The sequence below is a fragment of the Eptatretus burgeri genome, chromosome 17 (genome assembly GCF_056783735.1).
Source record: "Eptatretus burgeri isolate ZD-2024b chromosome 17, Ebu_testis_v1, whole genome shotgun sequence".
Classification (NCBI taxonomy): Eukaryota; Metazoa; Chordata; class Myxini; order Myxiniformes; family Myxinidae; genus Eptatretus; species Eptatretus burgeri.
Window position 1 is genome coordinate 19679061 of NC_140977.1, and position 23653 is coordinate 19702713.

At 46.4% G+C, this 23653-nt stretch overlaps 1 protein-coding gene across 1 annotated transcript in view; it reads left to right on the forward strand.

The window, feature by feature from the left end:
- The window catches only part of LOC147009482 (uncharacterized), a 132380-nt gene that overhangs the window by 32527 nt on the left and 76200 nt on the right, over positions 1-23653 (forward strand). The window contains 1 exon segment of the mRNA XM_085861764.1: positions 23485-23652. Coding sequence (XP_085717890.1) covers positions 23485-23652 — 168 coding nt within the window.

Sequence of the window (23653 nt, forward strand, 5' to 3'; positions counted from 1 at the left end):
AGCTGTCTCCATTGTTCATGGTCTTTCATTAGCTGTCACCAACTGTCAGGAGCTATCAGGAGCTGTCACCAGCCGTCAGGAGCTATCAGGAGCTGTCACCAACTGTCAGGAGCTGTCACCAACTGTCGGCTCCTGATGGTTAGTGACAGCTCCTGACAGTGGGTCACAGCTCCTATCGGGATTTGCCATCAACTGTCAGGAGATGTAACCAATCGTCAGGAGCTGTTACCAACTGTCAGGAGCTGTTACCAACTGTCAGGAGCTGTTACCAACTGTCAGGAGCTGTTACCAACTGTCAGGAGCTGTTACCAACTGTCAGGAGCTGTCACCAACCTTCAGGAGCTGTCACCAACCTTCACGCGTTGTCACCAACCTTCAGGAGGTATCATCAACCTTCAGGAGCTATCAGGAGCTGTCACCAACCATCAGGAGCTACGAGGAGCTGTCACCAACCGTAAGGAAGGCGGTCCTCCCGTCCTTTTTATATTCGACCACTCTAGGTGGAGTCTCAAGCAGACTTCAGCCAAATCCAGCTTGCTTATTGGCGCATCGCTGCACATGACCTCCAACCATCAATTCTCGCGATCATTCTCTCCTCACCAACGAAAACGATGCATCTCCCAATTAACACAAGCCTTGCTTATGTTCGGAGCAGTGGACGAAATCCAGAAAGCAGCCATTTGCCGGAACAACCGAGCGAAAACGTGACGCAATAACCAAACATCAATGGGCAGCCATTACCTCCTCGTTCAGCCTGACACAAACAAGAGCCAACCAGCGTCCATAGAGCTGCTGAATGGGGCATCAAACGTCGATGAAAGAAAGGCGGGTGTCGAACGTCAATGGAAAAAGGTGGTCCTGAGATAAGTGATCCGAGATCACAGCCATGTTTGATCGTCAGAATAACTGTTCAGGAAAAGCCCGCGGTGTGTTTCATGACTCAAATGTCCTAGAAGTCCAAAGTGAAAATGATTACCAGAATAAAACGTGTAAATAAATTGACTATTTCCAAGCAAATGTGTCTTGATAGAAAGAGAATAGAATGAGTCTCCGTTTGGCTAACAGCTATCTATCACGTGCATGAACAGTGGATATCGCTCATGCAGAAATGAAAATTCACATAAAATCATACGTCATGAATGCATCGGAAAGAAGAAAAGGTTATCCCATAAGAAAGAAAGGGAATCTGTTCTCTGCCCTTCTCCAACACATCAAAGTCTTGGAATCTCACCAGAAAAGGGGATGGGTCAATTCTGAACATGCACTTATGGAAATAACTGTTTGAGGACCTGAATGTTGTGTGCAATACTCGGATCCGATTCTGATATCCATAACCACATATATGTATATATATATATATATATATATATATATATATATATATATATATATATATATATATATATATATATATTGTTACGTTTGAGGGGGGTATGCATTCAAAGGGTAATTAGGATGTTTAATTAGGTATGCCATGCTGTTCGAGTTTACCAGGATCTCGATGTAATAAGTAGCAATTCAGTGGTGATAAGTTGTCTAGTAAATGTTCATTTCTTCAAGGGGGAAATGACAATTGTCACGTAATTAGATAGGGACACAGGATAGGGTAAGTGTGTCTGCGTAAACCCCTTTTGGTATTCTCTGGAGACTGGCCGTGACGTCACAGGACAGTGCAGCGGATGGCTCCGCCCCGTGATCACGATTGGCAGAAGGCGACGGCGGTGGGCCAATAAACGGCTCGATTGGAAGTGACGAGGACAGGAGGATAAAAAGGTTCTGTTCGGGGTCGAAAAAGAAGAGGAAGAAGATCGGGACAAAACGATCGTGTTTTTTTGGTGTGGAGGCTGTTGCGCGGGAAGCATCCTTGTTGTTGTGCTGATTCGATTGTGTTCTTCATCGTGTCTTGGTGCCTTGCTGAGCCTCGTTCCTCACCTTGGTTGGCTCTGGGGTTCTGCTGTCTCGCACTACGGGGTCGAACGGCGGGCGGACCTGCCTCCCTCTCCTGCTCGCAATTTGGCGCCAGAACTGGTTCCCTGGCGGCTGTGAGCGGACTTGGGCCAGTACCAGGAGGTCGACAGCACCACGGTTTCTCCTGCCCCCCCCCCCCTGATGAGAGCAAGGCCAGCTCGTCCGACGCTGATCCAGGGACAGTTGCGTCCACACCACGGTCCAGCCTGACCACCAGAAGTAGCTACGTTTTGTGTGTGTGCGTGTGCGTGTGTGTGTACTTGGCGCCTTAGAGGGTTTGAGATCTGTATATTCATTGGAATTGTCTGTGTTATCCCCACGCCCGATCCCACACCATCCCGTCGAATCGCCCCGGATCCCTCTTCTTGCCGAGTCTTGTTATTTCTGGTTAATAGTAAAAACAATTAAACATCATCAACTCGGTGAAAAGCGACTCGTGCCACCTTCCTCGTCCCGTTTGCGGTAGAGCGATTAGAACCGCCATGTTTGGGTTATAAATAAATAAACCGCCTCCATAGTTTCGGCTCATTCTACGTTGGGGGACTGTTCAAGTCCCGTGGACGTCACATTGGTGTCAGGAGTGGCATGTTCGAACCCCTCTAAATTATATTTGGTATCGGGAGAATATACCAAGATAAAAATCTCGCCACGAATTGGAATATAGAATTATCACAGAGAAGCGCGCGAGCGCGGGAAAATTTTGGCGGGATTTTTCAAATTTAAATTAATTGGCGGCAAACGGGACTTCTGCACCATGGCGGATGTGCAGATGTTTGAGGAAGGCCACGTGTCTGGCAGCGAGTTGGGGGAAGAAGGGAGAGACGGGGGTAGGGTTGGAACCTCCCCCATTCCGAGCGTGGACCGTGCTTCATCGCCCGTAACGGAGCCGGCAGCGCCGGAAACCGGCACGATGACGATCTGGACAATGTTGGAACGTTTAATGAGTGCAATTACAGCACAGGGGGCATAAATGACGGCACAGGGGGCACAAATGGCAGAAATGACGGCACAAATGGAAAATCAATTCGTGACACAGAGGGCAGAAATGACGGCACAAATGGAAAATCAATTCGTGACACAGAGGGCAGAAATGACAGATCAATTGGGGGTAATGGGGGTACAGTTGGGTGCACGGATTGATTTAATGAGGGATGAATTGGGGGAAAAGATGGAGAAAATGAAAACTGAGATGCAGGAGTGTGTGGATGTTAAATTGGGGGAAATACAAAGTAAATTCGAGGATAGATTGGAGGAAACAAAGGTAGAAATTACATTGGAGGGGGAAAATTTATGGGAAAAAATTGGTAGATAAAATTGATGCAAGGAACATTCGGGTTGATAAAGTGGATGAAAGCCTGGAACGTCATCGTGCCTGTGTGGATGCTCGTATGCAGCTGCAAGTTGAAGAGTGGGGAGAGCTGAGGAAGCAAGGGATGAATTTGGCGGAGGAGGTAAAAGGATTGGAGGCTCGTTTGGACGAACAAGATAAAATTATGAGCCAAGATGAAGTCTTGGATAAAGGCCTGGTAGAGCCGTCTTTTGTAAGTAGAGTGTCCGGGTTGGTTGAGGAGCAGCTACAAACTCGTGACGGAGCCTTGGAGGTTGTGCGGGCCCAGAAGATCCTGCGGGAAGAGGTGAATCGGTCCATTCAACGTTTGGAACAGGAGGCAAAATTGACCCATGAGACCCTCACCAGAAAACATCTTTGGCCACAGTGGGCTCCGAAATTGGATACGCAGCCACAAGGGTGTTTGATCCCTGGGCTGGATTCGGACAAGGGAGAAACTGAGAAGCGGGCCACCGTAAAAGTGATCCCCCTGGTAAATTTCGACGGGTCAGGGAGCGTTGAAGCTTTTCTGACGCAATTTGAGTGCATTTCCCGACGAAACGGGTGGAATGAGCGGGAACGTACAGGGAATTTGGTGGCAATGTTGCGGGGACCAGCCGCAGATGTGTTAAACGTGATCGCGGAGGGGATGTTGACCAGCTCCCACATTTGCGAGGCGTTGAGCCGTCGGTTTGGTTTTGCAGCGAACTGTGATCTGGTGCGGGCCCAGCTCCAGCACCGCAGATTAAAGCCGGGTGAGACAGTGCAGGAGCTGGCACAGGACATTTACCAATCAGTCAGGATCGCGTATCGGGACCTTACAGTGGAGGCGTGGGACAGACTGGCACTAGAGAAATTTTTAGCTGCTCTTCCTGACCCTGAGGTCCGAGCGCTAGTGGAGTTACAGGATCCACCCACCGTTCACCGAGCGGCCGAGTGCGCGGCCAGGCTGGCCTCGTGGACTCGGCCGGGTCGGGTTCCAGAGAGGCCATCGGTGACGATCCGACAGGCGGAGATCCAGGATCAGGGAGGGGGGCTGGGAGAAATTGGCATTACCCAAATGTTTCAGGAAATTTGCCAGAAACTGTCAAGTTTGATAAAGGGTAATCTGGTAGTTAGTGCGCCAAAGCGGCGGGGTCCAGCCCAGCCAATAGAGCAATTTGATTATGGCCGAGGGGGTCCGGAACCGGAAGAGACATTTCACCGATACTCACGGGGGGCCTTTTATGGGGAGTTGTTTCCGGTGCGGGCAAAGAGGACACATGCAACGATATTGCCGGTACCCGGCGATGGAGGGACCCTCCAATAGACTTTTAGACTCGGAGAGGGTGAATCCTCCTGCTGAACCGCCAGGTCTATCCGAGATGCCCTTTCATAGGTCGGGTCCGGAGATCACTGTCGGGGGTCGGGGAGACTAGATTGGGCTGAGCATATACAGCCATGCTCGGCTGCTGAGATTGTGGCGAAGTGCCCTCCTTTGGTGGAAAAAATGAATTGTGGGAAAATTGGCATGGGTTTGTAAGTTCTGCTGGGTTTTAGAGTGACAATCGGGACAGTGGGTAATTGGAAACAAAGCGGGCACGAGTGGCTGTCCAATGGCTGGTGCGTGGATCGGGTGAGAAGTGCTGTGTGAGTTGTTTTAAGTGAAGAAGTGAAATGTATGGTGCACACATTGTTTTTTTTATTGGGCATGGTGTGGTAACAAGGAAGGTCATGGTCGGTGAAGTGTTAGAAATGCAGGTGTCACATGTAAGGCCGATGGGGTGGGGGAGTCATGTGGGTTTTGTGGGTGGGGATGATGTGCTTGTTCACAGGGATTGCTGAACCTCACGGTGAGAGGGAATTGCGACCCCCTTCAAGGAGCTTCACCACCTGGTGGCTAATGGTGACAGTGTCTGGAGGCAACTGGGAGAGGGTCTGGTGGGGCGACCAAGGCGGGTAGGACCTTGGCGACCCAGGAAGGCCAGAGGAGCCAGTGAGACCCCTTCCAGAGTGTTGTACGGGATTAGAGCTGATGGCTACCAGGGGGGAGGGAATCAAAGGGAGCGGGGCGGAGAAACGTCCGGGTTGGACTAAAGCTTACCTGTGGGCATGGTTGAACCTGAGATGCCCCCATCATCTTGTGGTAACCCACCCCACGGCCACGACGGGATTCAGCCTGCATGATTAAAATGAGGACCATGACCTAGAAATGTGATGATGACCATGGTGTGAGTGTTGTGAAGATGTATGAGTCCCACTCGATCCCGCACAACTTGACATGTGCAGCAAGGGCATGATGTCCGCATAATTTTGGGGCAAGCAAATTTGAAAATTGGCTCCCCAGGTAACGCTGGGTCTATTAGCATCCACTGGCGGAGGCGGTCAAGTGTAAATATCCTGTGAATAGTGTCGTTAAGGCTTAGAGTAGGAATGTAAAGTATGTGTTGTGTTTTTGTGGAACCTTTTGTTTCCCCTCCCCAGATCACCTAAAGTGTTGGGCAAGAGCGATGATCCAGAAGATGGAGTGCAACTTCGCTCAGTGCACCCATGTGATAAAATAAAATAAAGAAAAACAAAAAAAAACGAATGATTGTTTAGGCGAGGATAAGGCCATAAGGGGGTAGTACATTAAGCAGGATAGGTAAGTTAGCTGCGACTCGCTGCCCATTGCCCCTCCTACTTTATTTCGTTAGGTTAATTAGGTGTGAGTCAGTAAGTGTTAAGGCTGGTACGGTAGCGCCTGTGATATACCTTGCAGGAGCTGCGGTACCAGAGGAGGGGGCAGTGTTACGTTTGAGGGAGGGGGTATGCATTCAAAGGGTAATTAGGATGTTTAATTAGGTATGCCATGCTGTTCGAGTTTACCAGGATCTCGATGTAATAAGTAGCAATTCAGTGGTGATAAGTTGTCTAGTAAATGTTCATTTCTTCAAGGGGGAAATGATAATTGTCACGTAATTAGATCGGGACACGGGATTGGGTAAGTGTATCTGCGTAAACCCCTTTTGGTATTCTCTGGAGACTGGCTGTGACGTCACAGGACAGTGCAGCGGATGGCTCCGCCCCGTGATCACGATTGGCAGTTGGGCCAATAAACGGCTCGATTGGAAGTGACGAGGACAGGAGGATAAAAAGGTTCTGTTCGGGGTCGAAAAAGAAGAGGAAGAAGATCGGGACAAAACGATCGTGTTTTTTTGGTGTGGAGGCTGTTGCGCGGGAAGCATCCTTGTTGTTGTGCTGATTCGATTGTGTTCTTCATCGTGTCTTGGAGCCTTGCTGAGCCTCGTGCCTCACCTTGGTTGGCTCTGGGGTTCTGCTGTCTCGCACTACGGGGTCGAACGGCGGGCGGACCTGCCTCCCTCTCCTGCTCGCAATTTGGCGCCAGAACTGGTTCCCTGGCGGCTGTGAGCGGACTTGGGCCAGTAGCAGGAGGTCGACAGCACCACGGTTTCTCCTGCCCCCCCCCCCTGACGAGAGCAAGGCCAGCTCGTCCGACGCTGATCCAGGGACAGTTGCGTCCACACCACGGTCCAGCCTGACCACCAGAAGTAGCTACGTTTTGTGTGTGTGCGTGTGCGTGTGTGTGTACTTGGCGCCTTAGAGGGTTTGAGATCTGTATATTCATTGGAATTGTCTGTGTTATCCCCACGCCCGATCCCACACCATCCCGTCGAATCGCCCCGGATCCCTCTTCTTGCCGAGTCTTGTTATTTCTGGTTAATAGTAAAAACAATTAAACATCATCAACTCGGTGAAAAGCGACTCGTGCCACCTTCCTCGTCCCGTTTGCGGTAGAGCGATTAGAACCGCCATGTTTGGGTTATAAATAAATAAACCGCCTCCATAGTTTCGGCTCATTCTACGTTGGGGGGACTGTTCAAGTCCCGTGGACGTCACATTGGTGTCAGGAGTGGCATGTTCGAACCCCTCTAAATTATATTTGGTATCGGGAGAATATACCAAGATAAAAATCTCGCCACGAATTGGAATATAGAATTATCACAGAGAAGCGCGCGAGCGCGGGAAAATTTTGGCGGGATTTTTCAAATTTAAATTAATTGGCGGCAAACGGGACTTCTGCACCATGGCGGATGTGCAGATGTTTGAGGAAGGCCACGTGTCTGGCAGCGAGTTGGGGGAAGAAGGGAGAGACGGGGGTAGGGTTGGAACCTCCCCCATTCCGAGCGTGGACCGTGCTTCATCGCCCGTAACGGAGCCGGCAGCGCCGGAAACCGGCACGATGACGATCTGGACAATGTTGGAACGTTTAATGAGTGCAATTACAGCACAGGGGGCATAAATGACGGCACAGGGGGCACAAATGGCAGAAATGACGGCACAAATGGAAAATCAATTCGTGACACAGAGGGCAGAAATGACGGCACAAATGGAAAATCAATTCGTGACACAGAGGGCAGAAATGACAGATCAATTGGGGGTAATGGGGGTACAGTTGGGTGCACGGATTGATTTAATGAGGGATGAATTGGGGGAAAAGATGGAGAAAATGAAAACTGAGATGCAGGAGTGTGTGGATGTTAAATTGGGGGAAATACAAAGTAAATTCGAGGATAGATTGGAGGAAACAAAGGTAGAAATTACATTGGAGGGGGAAAATTTATGGGAAAAAATTGGTAGATAAAATTGATGCAAGGAACATTCGGGTTGATAAAGTGGATGAAAGCCTGGAACGTCATCGTGCCTGTGTGGATGCTCGTATGCAGCTGCAAGTTGAAGAGTGGGGAGAGCTGAGGAAGCAAGGGATGAATTTGGCGGAGGAGGTAAAAGGATTGGAGGCTCGTTTGGACGAACAAGATAAAATTATGAGCCAAGATGAAGTCTTGGATAAAGGCCTGGTAGAGCCGTCTTTTGTAAGTAGAGTGTCCGGGTTGGTTGAGGAGCAGCTACAAACTCGTGACGGAGCCTTGGAGGTTGTGCGGGCCCAGAAGATCCTGCGGGAAGAGGTGAATCGGTCCATTCAACGTTTGGAACAGGAGGCAAAATTGACCCATGAGACCCTCACCAGAAAACATCTTTGGCCACAGTGGGCTCCGAAATTGGATACGCAGCCACAAGGGTGTTTGATCCCTGGGCTGGATTCGGACAAGGGAGAAACTGAGAAGCGGGCCACCGTAAAAGTGATCCCCCTGGTAAATTTCGACGGGTCAGGGAGCGTTGAAGCTTTTCTGACGCAATTTGAGTGCATTTCCCGACGAAACGGGTGGAATGAGCGGGAACGTACAGGGAATTTGGTGGCAATGTTGCGGGGACCAGCCGCAGATGTGTTAAACGTGATCGCGGAGGGGATGTTGACCAGCTCCCACATTTGCGAGGCGTTGAGCCGTCGGTTTGGTTTTGCAGCGAACTGTGATCTGGTGCGGGCCCAGCTCCAGCACCGCAGATTAAAGCCGGGTGAGACAGTGCAGGAGCTGGCACAGGACATTTACCAATCAGTCAGGATCGCGTATCGGGACCTTACAGTGGAGGCGTGGGACAGACTGGCACTAGAGAAATTTTTAGCTGCTCTTCCTGACCCTGAGGTCCGAGCGCTAGTGGAGTTACAGGATCCACCCACCGTTCACCGAGCGGCCGAGTGCGCGGCCAGGCTGGCCTCGTGGACTCGGCCGGGTCGGGTTCCAGAGAGGCCATCGGTGACGATCCGACAGGCGGAGATCCAGGATCAGGGAGGGGGGCTGGGAGAAATTGGCATTACCCAAATGTTTCAGGAAATTTGCCAGAAACTGTCAAGTTTGATAAAGGGTAATCTGGTAGTTAGTGCGCCAAAGCGGCGGGGTCCAGCCCAGCCAATAGAGCAATTCGATTATGGCCGAGGGGGTCCGGAACCGGAAGAGACATTTCACCAATACTCACGGGGGGCCTTTTATGGGGAGTTGTTTCCGGTGCGGGCAAAGAGGACACATGCAACGATATTGCCGGTACCCGGCGATGGAGGGACCCTCCAATAGACTTTTAGACTCGGAGAGGGTGAATCCTCCTGCTGAACCGCCAGGTCTATCCGAGATGCCCTTTCATAGGTCGGGTCCGGAGATCACTGTCGGGGGTCGGGGAGACTAGATTGGGCTGAGCATATACAGCCATGCTCGGCTGCTGAGATTGTGGCGAAGTGCCCTCCTTTGGTGGAAAAAATGAATTGTGGGAAAATTGGCATGGGTTTGTAAGTTCTGCTGGGTTTTAGAGTGACAATCGGGACAGTGGGTAATTGGAAACAAAGCGGGCACGAGTGGCTGTCCAATGGCTGGTGCGTGGATCGGGTGAGAAGTGCTGTGTGAGTTGTTTTAAGTGAAGAAGTGAAATGTATGGTGCACACATTGTTTTTTTTTATTGGGCATGGTGTGGTAACAAGGAAGGTCATGGTCGGTGAAGTGTTAGAAATGCAGGTGTCACATGTAAGGCCGATGGGGTGGGGGAGTCATGTGGGTTTTGTGGGTGGGGATGATGTGCTTGTTCACAGGGATTGCTGAACCTCACGGTGAGAGGGAATTGCGACCCCCTTCAAGGAGCTTCACCACCTGGTGGCTAATGGTGACAGTGTCTGGAGGCAACTGGGAGAGGGTCTGGTGGGGCGACCAAGGCGGGTAGGACCTTGGCGACCCAGGAAGGCCAGAGGAGCCAGTGAGACCCCTTCCAGAGTGTTGTACGGGATTAGAGCTGATGGCTACCAGGGGGGAGGGAATCAAAGGGAGCGGGGCGGAGAAACGTCCGGGTTGGACTAAAGCTTACCTGTGGGCATGGTTGAACCTGAGATGCCCCCATCATCTTGTGGTAACCCACCCCACGGCCACGACGGGATTCAGCCTGCATGATTAAAATGAGGACCATGACCTAGAAATGTGATGATGACCATGGTGTGAGTGTTGTGAAGATGTATGAGTCCCACTCGATCCCGCACAACTTGACATGTGCAGCAAGGGCATGATGTCCGCATAATTTTGGGGCAAGCAAATTTGAAAATTGGCTCCCCAGGTAACGCTGGGTCTATTAGCATCCACTGGGGGAGGCGGTCAAGTGTAAATATCCTGTGAATAGTGTCGTTAAGGCTTAGAGTAGGAATGTAAAGTATGTGTTGTGTTTTTGTGGAACCTTTTGTTTCCCCTCCCCAGATCACCTAAAGTGTTGGGCAAGAGCGATGATCCAGAAGATGGAGTGCAACTTCGCTCAGTGCACCCATGTGATAAAATAAAATAAAGAAAAACAAAAAAAAACGAATGATTGTTTAGGCGAGGATAAGGCCATAAGGGGGTAGTACATTAAGCAGGATAGGTAAGTTAGCTGCGACTCGCTGCCCATTGCCCCTCCTACTTTATTTCGTTAGGTTAATTAGGTGTGAGTCAGTAAGTGTTAAGGCTGGTACGGTAGCGCCTGTGATATACCTTGCAGGAGCTGCGGTACCAGAGGAGGGGGCAGTGTTACGTTTGAGGGAGGGGGTATGCATTCAAAGGGTAATTAGGATGTTTAATTAGGTATGCCATGCTGTTCGAGTTTACCAGGATCTCGATGTAATAAGTAGCAATTCAGTGGTGATAAGTTGTCTAGTAAATGTTCATTTCTTCAAGGGGGAAATGATAATTGTCACGTAATTAGATCGGGACACGGGATTGGGTAAGTGTATCTGCGTAAACCCCTTTTGGTATTCTCTGGAGACTGGCTGTGACGTCACAGGACAGTGCAGCGGATGGCTCCGCCCCGTGATCACGATTGGCAGAAGGCGACGGCGGTGGGCCAATAAACGGCTCGATTGGAAGTGACTAGGACAGGAGGATAAAAAGGTTCTGTTCGGGGTCGAAAAAGAAGAGGAAGAAGATCGGGACAAAACGATCGTGTTTTTTTGGTGTGGAGGCTGTTGCGCGGGAAGCATCCTTGTTGTTGTGCTGATTCGATTGTGTTCTTCATCGTGTCTTGGAGCCTTGCTGAGCCTCGTGCCTCACCTTGGTTGGCTCTGGGGTTCTGCTGGCTCGCACTACGGGGTCGAACGGCGGGCGGACCTGCCTCCCTCTCCTGCTCGCAATTTGGCGCCAGAACTGGTTCCCTGGCGGCTGTGAGCGGACTTGGGCCAGGACCAGGAGGTCGACAGCACCACGGTTTCTCCTGCCCCCCCCCCCCTGACGAGAGCTCATCCGACGCTGATCCAGGGACAGTTGCGTCCACACCACGGTCCAGCCTGACCACCAGAAGTAGCTACGTTTTGTGTGTGTGCATGTGCGTGTGTGTGTACTTGGCGCCTTAGAGGGTTTGAGATCTGTATATTCATTGGAATTGTCTGTGTTTTCCCCACGCCCGATCCCACACCATCCCGTCGAATCGCCCCGGATCCCTCTTCTTGCCAAGTCTTGTTATTTCTGGTTAATAGTAAAAACAATTAAACATCATCAACTCAGTGAAAAGCGACTCGTGCCACCTTCCTCGTCCCGTTTGCGGTAGAGCGATTAGAACCGCCATGTTTGGGTTATAAATAAATAAACCGCCTCCATCGTTTCGGCTCATTCTACCTTGGCGGGACTATTGAAGTCCCATGGACGTCACAATATATATATATACATATATATATATATATATATATATATATATATATATATATATATATATATATATATATCTACATAAGCCTGGTGTTGGCGCAGTGGTTAGGGCAGCGGCTTGGGATCCAAAAGGTCCTGAGTTCAAGCCCCGTTGGGCCACTGAATTAATACACCAGGGGGTTGACTCAGCCTGTCATCCTTCCGAGGTCGGCGAAATGAGTACCAGTATACTGGGCCAGTGTATACCCCGGTTAAAATAGGTGTACCATATCCCTGTGTTTCGTAAGAGGCGACCAGGGTTGCGTCAGGAAGGGCATCCGGCGTAAAACATGTGCCAAATCTCTCTGCGGATCATGCGGATGATCCACTGTGGCGACCCTTAAAGGGAGCAGCCGAAAGAAGAAGAAGATATATATATATATATATATATATATATATATATATATATATATATATATATATATATATATATATATATATACATATATCAAGATATATATGTATATCAATACACACGTTACTGGTCAAAAGTTTTGGAACACCCCCATTTTTCAGTTTTTACTGAAATTTAAGCAGTTCAAGTCCAGTGAATAACCTGAAATGGTACAAAGCTAAAGGCCCGGTCACACCTTGACGTTTTAGCCAACGTATGCCGATTTTTGAATTTTTTTTCTAAAACACTGGCACACGTTGAATACGTTATGGGTAAGTTTTGATAACATTGAGAGCACGCTGGCATACGTCGTAGTACGTTGCCATACGTCGTTGTACGTTGGCTTTAAACGTTGTACTTTTCGGTTGTCCTCAAATTTTTTCATGCTTGAAATTTCACGACGTATGCCGGCGTATGACTCACACGTTCCGCTATGCTGGCCACAAGTTGTAGGCACGGTCTGCGATTGTTGACAGACGTCAACACATGCTACTTGTAAGTTAATCATAAGTTGAGACACGCCGAGGTAATGTTTAGCGTACCCGAAACTTATTTCTAACCTATGATTAAAGTGTTGTTGGCACGTTACGCGATCGTTGCCACACGTCGACAGACGTTACTTTTAAGTTACTCATAGGCTGAAAGACGTCGGTATAATGGATCGTCCTTGCGTCAGCGTCCACGGCCACGGCCAGGACACTTATTTGCAGCATTCTTCAAACTTTTCTTCGGCATGACGAGGATGTTCACACTTCGATGTCTAGCTTGGCTATGATTCCAATTGTCCATCGGCAGCGTCTATTTAAAATAGTCGAGTTTGAGCGTTTTAACACGTTCAGAAGAAACGCTTCAAATTTCCAAACCCCAGCGTCAAAAAAAAACAAACAAAAAAAAAAAACAAAGGCGAGTGACAGCAATTTAAATCGTTCATTGTAAACAATGAAACTAGCTGAGTGGTACCGTTTAAAAGTCGTTGAGTGTAAAAAAATCCAATTGTTGAGTGCAAGCGTCTACTTTCAATGGTGGGGTTTGAGCGATTTAGCACGTTCAATAGAAACGATTAAAATTTCCAAACCTCAGCGTCAAAAACAAAGGCGAGTGACAGCAATTTAAATCGTTCATTGTAAACAATGAAACTAGCTGAGTGGTACCGTTTAAAAGTCGTTGAGTGTAAAATAATTCAAATTGTTGAGCGCAAGCGTCTACTTTCAATAGTGGAGATGCAGCCATTTAAATCGTTAAGTGGCAGCCTATGAACCGACCCGTGGACACGTGGACGCAAGGACAATCCATCATAACCCACACCCTCCTCCTCACACTCACCTACTACTGCCAACATGAACAAACTACTACTAATACTAATACTAATACTGATACTGATGCTGATACTGCTGACATGGACATCGACTCAAAAAGGAACTCGAAAACACTGTTGGGTTCCCCTTTTATGAACACCATTTTTATATACCAATTCCCAAAACCGCTGGGAACACGTCATTATATGGCAGTTGTAAGCTAGAAACACATTCATTTTTTTTTTTTTTGTCGACCGGAAGACGTCATTGGAATACGTCTACATACGTCGATGTGTGTTGGGACTACGTAAAGAATTGGTTCAAAGCACGTCAAACATAAGTTAGAAATAAGTTTCGCGTAAAAAAGGCATTACCGCGACGTGTTTCGACTTATGAGTAGCTTATAAGTAGCCTTTGTGGACGTGTGTAAGCGTCCACATATCGTGTGTAAAACTTATCCCCATCGCATGCGAACGTGTGTCATACGCCGAGTTCGTCGTAAAATTTTGAACATGTTCAAAATTTCTTGACGTACTCTACTTACTACGACTTATGATAGCGTATTTAGCGTTCTACTCGCGCATACCAAACTTACCCATACCGTATTTGACGTGCCCCAACGTTTTAGACACACTTTTTTTAACGTCGGCATACGCTGGCAAGATCGCCAAGGTGTGACCGCGATTTTGACCCTTCCATTTCTACGGCAGTTATGATTTGAATCGTTGTGCATCAGCCTTTTAATAGGCTACGCCACGACATCGTCGGCGATGCGTGCAACGCGCTATGCCTGAGTTAGACTATCGTTGGGCATCGGTTGTGTAGGCCGACAACAGGTTCAGCATTCGTTGGTATAAGTTATCTATAACACAACGAAACATTCTGTGTAGTTACCAATGCGTTATACATAAGACCAAGTCGCTATGAATACGTCCGAATCTTTAAAAAAAACCATCAAAAGTTCAACGTAAGCCAGCGTTTTACATAAATTTTAACACGTTGCCATCGCTGGCTAAAACGTCAAGGTGTGACCGGGCCTTAAGCGGTAAACTGCCAGAGGTTAAAAAAAAACTAGTTTAGGTTACGAAAAACTGAAAAATAATGTAAATTTCAGAGTTGTTAAAAAAGGCCCTTTTCAGGGAACAAATAATGGGTTAGCAACTGCAGCTGTTCTGCAGCAATGTAAGTAAATTAAGCCTTGAAAGTTAATGCAAACAATTCCTCCAGGTGTCCCAAATTTTGTTGATTAGTTGCAAACCCTCTGTCTTTTTAAAAGCAGTGTTGGAACAGACTGTGTTGCTACACCCTCTGAAGCATTATTTGGACAATATTGCACTGCAGGAAGTAGTATATTGCTGTCATAATGGTGAGAAAAAGACAATTAACAAAGGAAGACAGACAGACCATTACAATCCTTAAAAGTGTAGGTCTTTCCTTTAGAGAAATTGCAAAGAAGCCAAGGTGTCAGTCAGTACAGTTTCCTACACCATCAAAAGGCACTTGGAAACTGGAGGAAACTCTGACAGGAAGAGGTCTGGCAGACCCAAAGCCACAACACAATCAGAAGACCAGTTTCTGAGAGTGAACAGCTTGCCTGATAGGCGACTCGCATGACAGCAGCATCAAGCTCAGCTTAACACCGGTCAAAGTAAGAAAGTCTCAGTTTCAACTGTGAAGAGAAGACTTTGAGCGGCAGGTTTGACAGGTCGAGTGGCAGTAAGAAAGCCATTGCTAAGATGGCAAAATAAGAAAAAGAGGTTTTCCTGGGCCATGATGCACCACCAGTGGACTCCTGAAAACTGGAAGAAGGTCTTGTGGACCGATGAATCAAAATTTGAAATCTTCGGTTCATCACGCAGGGTTTTTGTATGCAATCGATTAGGCGAAAGGATGGTTCCTTGGTGTGTGACACCAACTGTCAAACATGGAGGAGGAAGTGTGATGATCTGGGGCTCTTTTGCTGGATCCAGAGTCGGCGACTTGCACAGAGTGACGACTTGCGTAGAGTTCAGTCGGCACCCTGAACCAAAAGGGCTACCACAGCATTTTGCAGCGCCATGCAATACTCTCTGGTCTTCGCTGCGTTGGTCAGGGGTTCATCCTGCAACAAGATAACGACCAACAACATACCTCCAGGCTATTTCAGAACTACCTTAGAGGAAAAGAACAAGATGGAAGGCTTCAAGTCAGGGAATGGCCAGCACAGTCTCCAGATTTAAACCCCATCGAGCTGGTTTGTGATTAACTGGACAGAAGGGTGAAAGCAAAGCAACCTACAAGTGCAACACATTTGTGGGAACTTCTGCAGCAGTGTTGGGAAGAACTTGCCGAACAATATTTTATTTTCATTGTGGAAAGCATGCCACGAGTCTGTCCGGCTGTTATATCTGCAAAAGGTGGCTACTTTGATGAGTGAAAATGTTAGATGAAATTTTGTTCAACAAAATGATTCCATGATTTCTTTTTTATCTGCAATTGTTTATTCGTTCTGTGCTTTAATTTCAGAATACATTGAAACATTAAACTGCTTAAATTTCAGTAAAAACTGGAAAAATGGGGGTGTTCTGAAACTTTTGACCGGAAATGTATATGTGTAGTCTCAACGAAGAAGGCGATTGATCTTGAGGTCAAATTTCTAAAATCGTCATTTTTCATCTGATTGACTTGAAAGTTGAACAAGATTTGCAAATTGCGTCACTGAATTGGGAAACCAACTATATTGAGATCAAATGTCAAATCGAGGTCAAACTACTAAAATCATCAAATTTCATGAAAAAAAATTGTCAATTTTCATCTGATTCAGCAGCAATTGCATAGTGCATCACTGAATTTGGAAATTATTTTAGGTCAAAAGGTCAAAGGTCAACTCAAGGTCAAACTTCTAAAATCATCAATTTCAATCTGAAAAACAATCATTTTTCATCTGATTGACCTGAGCTTTGATTAAGATTGTCAATTTTAATCTTAATGAAATGTACAACTTGATGCATCCATGGCAACCTTTGGAGATGGGTGTGGATTTTGCAAGTATCGTGCTCTGCATGATGTCTTTCTTGTTTGTTTGTCTGTCAATCGCTTGCAGGTCACAATTTTAAACCGATCTTCACGAAACTTCACCACAAGGGTAGAGTTGGGGGCAGAGTATGAATCAGAAATATTTTCTAGACTGAACTACAAGACCCACGCATTGCACTTTGTCCAGTTAAACCACTATTCATGAGGGGAGAACTAACGACACGAATACTAATGAAATATCTGCCTGGGGATAACTGTATGTTGGGTGCTGATGCATTAGAGGTATGCGGTTTTGTAGAACCGCAACACTACCCCCCTCCCTTTTGCTGGACTTGACCCGAGTCCTTATAAATTAGTGTGGCATATACGTAAGTGTAGTATCCCCGAGTACGCTTTACCTATGGATCCCTGAGTGCGACATTTCAAATACATGTCCCGAAAATAATAAACCTAATGTGTTGCGTATCAAAGCTAGCAGACCCATACAGACATCCTTATGCTACATTTCCGGAATTGAAACTAAACATAAACAGGTGAGTTATAACTATGTACAGTTCTCATATTTACATTGCTCATGGCCCAGGACCTGTGACTCAAAGGAAGGAAACACAGAAGATGAAAAATTCAGGGATGAGTGCAGCTGCAGGTTTTCACGCAGCCTGGCGCCTTCAGGGCCCTAATGGTCCTTTGTTTTCCTGGCTTCTTGAGACAATTCACCCAAACACGGCAGGTTACAAGCCATCCCACAGTCCATTTGAACAGGCCTTTATCAATCATGGTTCCCGGGCTGTCCAAAAAGTCCCCAATAATGTGGCTGCCTGCATGGCAGTCCCTCCAAATACTTTCATAAACAGATGGTCCTGGGGCGCTTGGCAAGTTTCAGCGATGGTATGGCAGTGCATGGTAAGTGCAGTGCAGGCGAACAAAGGTGTGGGCAAGGTATGGCAAATGGAGTCAAGACAGAGGCATGGCAAAGGCAGACCAGGTAAGGTACAGTAGGTCAGCATGTGAAGCTGGCTAGCCTTGTGGTGGTCTTGTGTGGTGGCATTGGCCGGTCCGAAGACGGGTTCGGTCCTCACCTATGGTCTTCCCCCCCACCCCATCCTATTGCCTGTGCCTGTCCTTGTCCATACCCCCCTCCATTCGGTTGTAATAAAGTAATTAGATTTTTATTTTTATTTTAAATTATACGTGTCCCGAACCCTCTTACCATCTTTGTTCAGTTAACCTGTCCTAACCGTTCTTCCCCAATCCCTAAGGTCCCTTTCAAGAGCATAAATCCTCTTTGTGGAGATGAGGTGCTGAATTAAGAGTCAGAGCTGCTGGGATTACAGGTTTCCTGGGTCAAAACTAAGATCCATGGTTTCAATGACATATTGTATCCTGCTATCTTGTCTGTGCCTGTTTGTGCTGAGAAAGTTGAGGTCACGGAGAGATTCACTTACCGTGACAATGATATTCATGTCTCTGCTGGCTGTGAGCCAGCGGTCAATAGACATCTGGGTTGGGCCTGAGAAGTTATGGATTCAATGGATCATGGGGTGTGGCGCTGCCGGTACCTGTGCAGGAGGACGAAAGGCCTTAGTCTTCAGGTCCTTGGTGCTTCCAGTCTTGCTCTACGGATGTGCGACTTGTAATATTGTGGGTGGAGGCATATCAATCAACGTGGCGAACAGTGACATTCTAGTTTTATTCTAATATGGCTGCCCGCCCACGTGACCTATGACATCATTTATTTAAAACCCAACTAAAACTGAGAAGTCAATCACATACATAGGGTGCCCCAAAAAAATATACAACTTTAAAAATGCTTCGTTTGATCCTAAAAAAAGCAGTAATTTTGTCACTTATGCTTCATTTCTTGTTGCAGAGACCCTGAAGTTTATTTTGATACCAAGCAAGCGCCAGAAAAATGCTAAGACTGACCGTACAACAACAGACGAAAATTGTTGAACTTTGGCACCAGACGAAAAGTGTCATACAGGTGCAACATCTTCACTCGAGACATTTCGGTATCCACTTGCGCCATGCACCAAACTTTCGGACAATAAAGTGCACCATCACAAAGTTTACCAATGTGGGAACCATCTGTGACCTTCGCAAGGGTCACAGTGGTCAGAAGAGGACAGGTCGTAGTGAAGAAAATGTGGAAATGGTGAGACAGGCGGTCGTTCAGAGTCCAAAAAAATCGATTCGACGACTTTCTGCCGAGACAAACATTCATAAGAGCACCGTTCAGAGGATCCTTCGCCAAGACATTCATGCCTTTCCATGCAAAATTCAAACGGAAACGGTGCTTACTGATCAACAAAAACGCAAACGACTCGACTTTGAAAATTGGTTCTCAGGAAAGTTGGAGGAAGATGCAGACTTCCTCAAAAACTTCACATGACGGAAGAATGCCATGCTCACTTGTCCGGGGAGGTAAACAAGCAAAACTTTCGGTACTGGGGAACTGAAAATCCTGGTAATGCATCAACTGAACTGGTGCCTCGATCTGTTCTCAAAGTCACCATGTGGGTGGCGGTTGGTTGGTATGGGATAATTGGTCCATACATCTTTGAAGATGATCCAGATGAGAACCCAGTGGTTCCAGCAGGATAGGGCACCGCCCCATACAGCCAGGGAAACAAGGCGTTTTCTCAACCAACATTTTGAGGGCCGCTTTATCTCCCTCTACGAAGACGTTGAGTGGCCACCGTATTCCCCTGACCTTACTCCTCTGGACTTCTTCTTGTGGGGGTATCTCAGGGACAGGATCTATAGAAACCCTCGGCCTCAGACTCTTGATCAGCTGAAGGAAAACATCCACCGAGAAATCCAGAGCATTCCTCAGGAAACGTTTCCCAAAGTGATGGAGAACATAACAACGCATTTGCAGGTAGTGATCGGACAACGTGGAGCCTATGTTGAACATGTGGTCCAAAAGAAAATGACGATTCTATCCCAAAATTTAAATTTTGGTTGCAATTTTGACATTGGTACAATAAACTTCAACCTTTCAGCTTTCTATCCAGCCATATATCTTTTTTAAAAATATATGTTATGACCATCCTCTTTGCAGGTGAAAAGTTGTATATTTTTTTGGACACCCTGTATATATAAGGTTTGTTTTTAGATCCTCGTGGAGGATCTCTAAGTCTTCGTCACGTTGTTGTTCTTCATCTTCTTCTTGTGGACTTTTTTTGTTTCACAGCCTACAGTTTTCATCGAAACTTCCTGAAACTTGGCGTATATATATATATATATATATATATATATATATATATATATATATATATATATATATATATATATATATATATATATATATATATATATATATATATGTAAAAATACCCTGCGCAGACAGTAACCATCTCCGATTTTGAAAATTCCTCCTTGAAAAAAAAGTTATGACGTCAAAATATCTCCGCTAATGAAAATCGCCTAAAAATTATCTCCGAAACTAGGCAAGCTTTTTGAATTCTGTTTGCGGGAATCGAACAGGGCATTAGCAGAGATGAATTACTGCACAAATGATACATCACTATGACGTCATATCAATTTTTATGACGTCATTCCTATTTTTTGACATTTTTGTTTCACAACCCAGAGTTTTCATCGGATCTTTGTGAAACTTGCCATGTATATGCAGAGAGCCCACACGCAGGCAGTAACCATCTCCGATTTTGGAAATTCTTCCTTGAAAAAAAGTTGACATCATAATATCGCCGCTAATGCAAATCGCCTATACCATTATCTCCGAAACTAGGCAAGCTGTTTGAATTTTGTTTGCGGGAATCAAGCCAGGCATGAGCACAGATAAATTTATCGCAAACCTGATACATCACAATGACGTCATATTCGTTTTTATGACTTCATCATTAAGAGGACGAGGATCTTAGCTCATTTAAGCTTGTTCTACCCAACATGGCTGCCAAATCACATCATTGATAAAGTCAGTTATCAAACTTTTTTCCACATGAGAAGTTGATCATACCTGTGAAGTTTTGCATCAATCTTATTCAGTCGTTTCAGAGGTTTTTTTGAAGGTTTTTTTTTTTTCCAATTCGGATGGCCACCACACCACATCATCAATAAAGTCATCAATTTAATTTTCTTGACATTAATTTGGAGATGATCCTCAAAATCTTTCCTCTTCATCGGATAAAGAATTACATCCAGTTATGATGTCATCGTTATCAACTGTCATTCCCATTGGGGAGTTCCTGATGTGTGCCAAGTTTCAATTTTTTGTGCTGTTCTGGTTTTTATCTCTGCCACCGAAGGTGGATGGAGCAGGTTGGGTGTGTGTCACGGATTAAATGGTAATATTTTGGTGAAGATCCAGATCCAGATCCAGGTAATATACGTTTTTTAAAGTGATTCTTCACGATCGAGAGATCGGGTCAAAAACGATGTAACACATGATTTCTCAAACAGCTTTTGACAGATTCAGATGAAACTTGGTGGATGAGTTGGGTACGTGACAGTAACATTAGATTGACAAGAACTGATTTGATTTTGGTTTAGCTCTGGATGCAGATCCTGCCTATCACAGGCTACAAAACGTATTCTGTTCAGCCTGGTGGAGGAATGCACTCTATCCAGTGCCCTTCTGGTTTACTTGAGCAGTTTGTTTTACACACATTAATAAAACCTGTTGATCTTACAAATAAAGCTCAGTTCTTGTCTGTGGGTCACAAGCACTGCCCATTCTACAGCCCACGTCCACAGCTCTCCTCTCCCCCAGCATCACAAGCACCACCCATTGGCCAGACAACAACTTTCCCTCCAGCGGCCCAGAAATCGCCATCAGCTTTTTTGTCCGCGTAGCTCTGAGGCTTCATCGGCCTCTGGTGTACATTTGAACACAGAACAACGTGTTGTCCATCTAAAATAATAAGTGTGTGTGTGTGTGTCAGTGTCTATCTCCTCCATAACTCCAAAACCATGAGACCTAGCAGCCTGAGACTTTGCATGCATACTAAGGGCATGCTAAGGGAGTGCAGGAATGAAAATTGGGTGTTTTGGTTCATTCAAACATGCGTTCTGAAGATAATTAATGGCCTTATTAAATTAGCCTTCAACAAGGTGTCAGCCGTCTGTCAGGTTGCTGGGGTCTTAATTCGCCATTTATTTTTGTCCTGCTCAACAATGCCTTGACTTTGAACAGGCCACATGATTTCTTCACGAAAAAGCACTCAAATGTTTTTTATTTATTTTAACTTTCCTCACTCGTATATCATCTTCATACCCACGAATCGCTATATACATCACAATGGTTATAAATGCCTGGAGACACCGGTGTTCGTGCTTTTATTTCATTTCCGCACATGCGATAACTTCTGCAATCTCTAATTGTGAGCCAAATTTATACGACGGAATTGACCTTTGCAACAGTTACGTCTGCTAAATGTGTTCATTTATCCAATTCGGACATTGTTTGACGCTCTGGGTGTCTCCGAGTATTGGCTTTTTTATATGCCACAGATTTCCAATCACTAATCACTTGCCCTGCCAGTGCGGTCATATGAAACACTGTCTGGAGACATCCAGAGTATGAAGCAATGTGAGAATTAAACAAATGAACACCTTTTTTTTAGCAGACGGAACTGCTACTAAGGTTGATTCCACATTTTAAATTTTGAAATTCTGCTCAGTGTAGGAGATTCTGAAATGCTTTTAAACATCCAGAGTCAATTCGCACATTGTTTGATACCCTGGACATTTGTGGGTAGTTGGTATCTCCGGATGTGTCCTGACGGTGTTTGTCTCTGGATGTTGTTTGTCTCCGGACGTTGTTTGTCCTCAGAAGTGTCTGGACCATGGTTGTCCCGAGATGTGTCTGGACGGTTTTTGTCCCCAGACGTGTATGGACGGTGTTTGTCTCCAGACATGCATGTCCAGGCAGGGTTTGTCTCCGGACGTGTCTGGACAGTGTTTATATCCGGTGGGAGATTGTCTCCAGACGTGTCCAAGCTGTGTTTGTCTCCGGCCAGCTTGGCGCCACACGCGTCCGGGCGGTAATTGATGCTTCACCACACGTCTGCCTTCTCTTCCTCTCACCTCACACTGTCTTCCCTTTGCCCCACTCCTCCTTGCTCTCCCTCCCTCCTCTCTCCCTCTTTCCCCCTCTTTTTCTCCCTCCCCCCTTTTGTATTCCTGTCAGTGAAGCGACGGGTGGCATTTGCTCATGATTTAATATTTAAAGTGTTTAATGAAAGAAATACTGTCCTTTTGTCGGCGTTTTGTATGCACAGTATGCTGTCGAGATGTCTGGGAGTGTGTTCAGTTCCCAAGGCCAGCCATTCCTTATCAACGGTTTCAAATGAAGTGCCTGCTTCAGTGCTTTAGTCACTTAGTGAGCACTATCCAAGAAACTTGGTAACTAAACACACCCCATGATTCATTACTTGGTGACAGGACAAACCTCCACCATGACTTATTTCAGCCATAAAAAAATATTTTCCCCAAATGTAGTTGAAAACCCTGCGTAAATTCCTTTGTGGGAGGAGGGTGGCAAAGGTGGGAGGGGAAGGGCAGGAGTCCAGAAGGAGGGGTGGGGTGGGAGTAGGCAGAGGAAGGTGTGGGGTGGGTGTTCGGAGGGACGGAAGGTGAGGTTGGAGGAGGCAGGGGTGAGGGAGGGGAAGCAGTAGGAGGAGGGACCTGGTGTTGCCTGGCAACATGGGTACCCCTGCTTGTTTAGCATAATAAACACATGACTGATAATTGGATGAATTTATCCTGAAGTACTAATATCATGGGAAAATCCAAACTTTTATACAGTACTGTTTATTTACATCAATAATATTTTATTTATTTTCTGCTGTGGAACAAATACAGACATGCATGTTAGACTTGGGTACATTTGTCAGAATGGTGTTGCAGGTATTGATCAGAATCTGAGTTTTTCTTTTCACGAGTCCTGTGATGTATTTACAGGTGAATCCACTGAATCTACAAGGGGGATTGCACCAACTTTTAAGATCGGTGCAGACACGTGCCCACAGGACTCGCCAAATGAAACCAAGAGGACTTTTTGCAAACAAGACAAAGCGAACAAGGAAATGGTTGCAGATAATTTTCACAAGGCTCAAGAAGGAAACAAAGG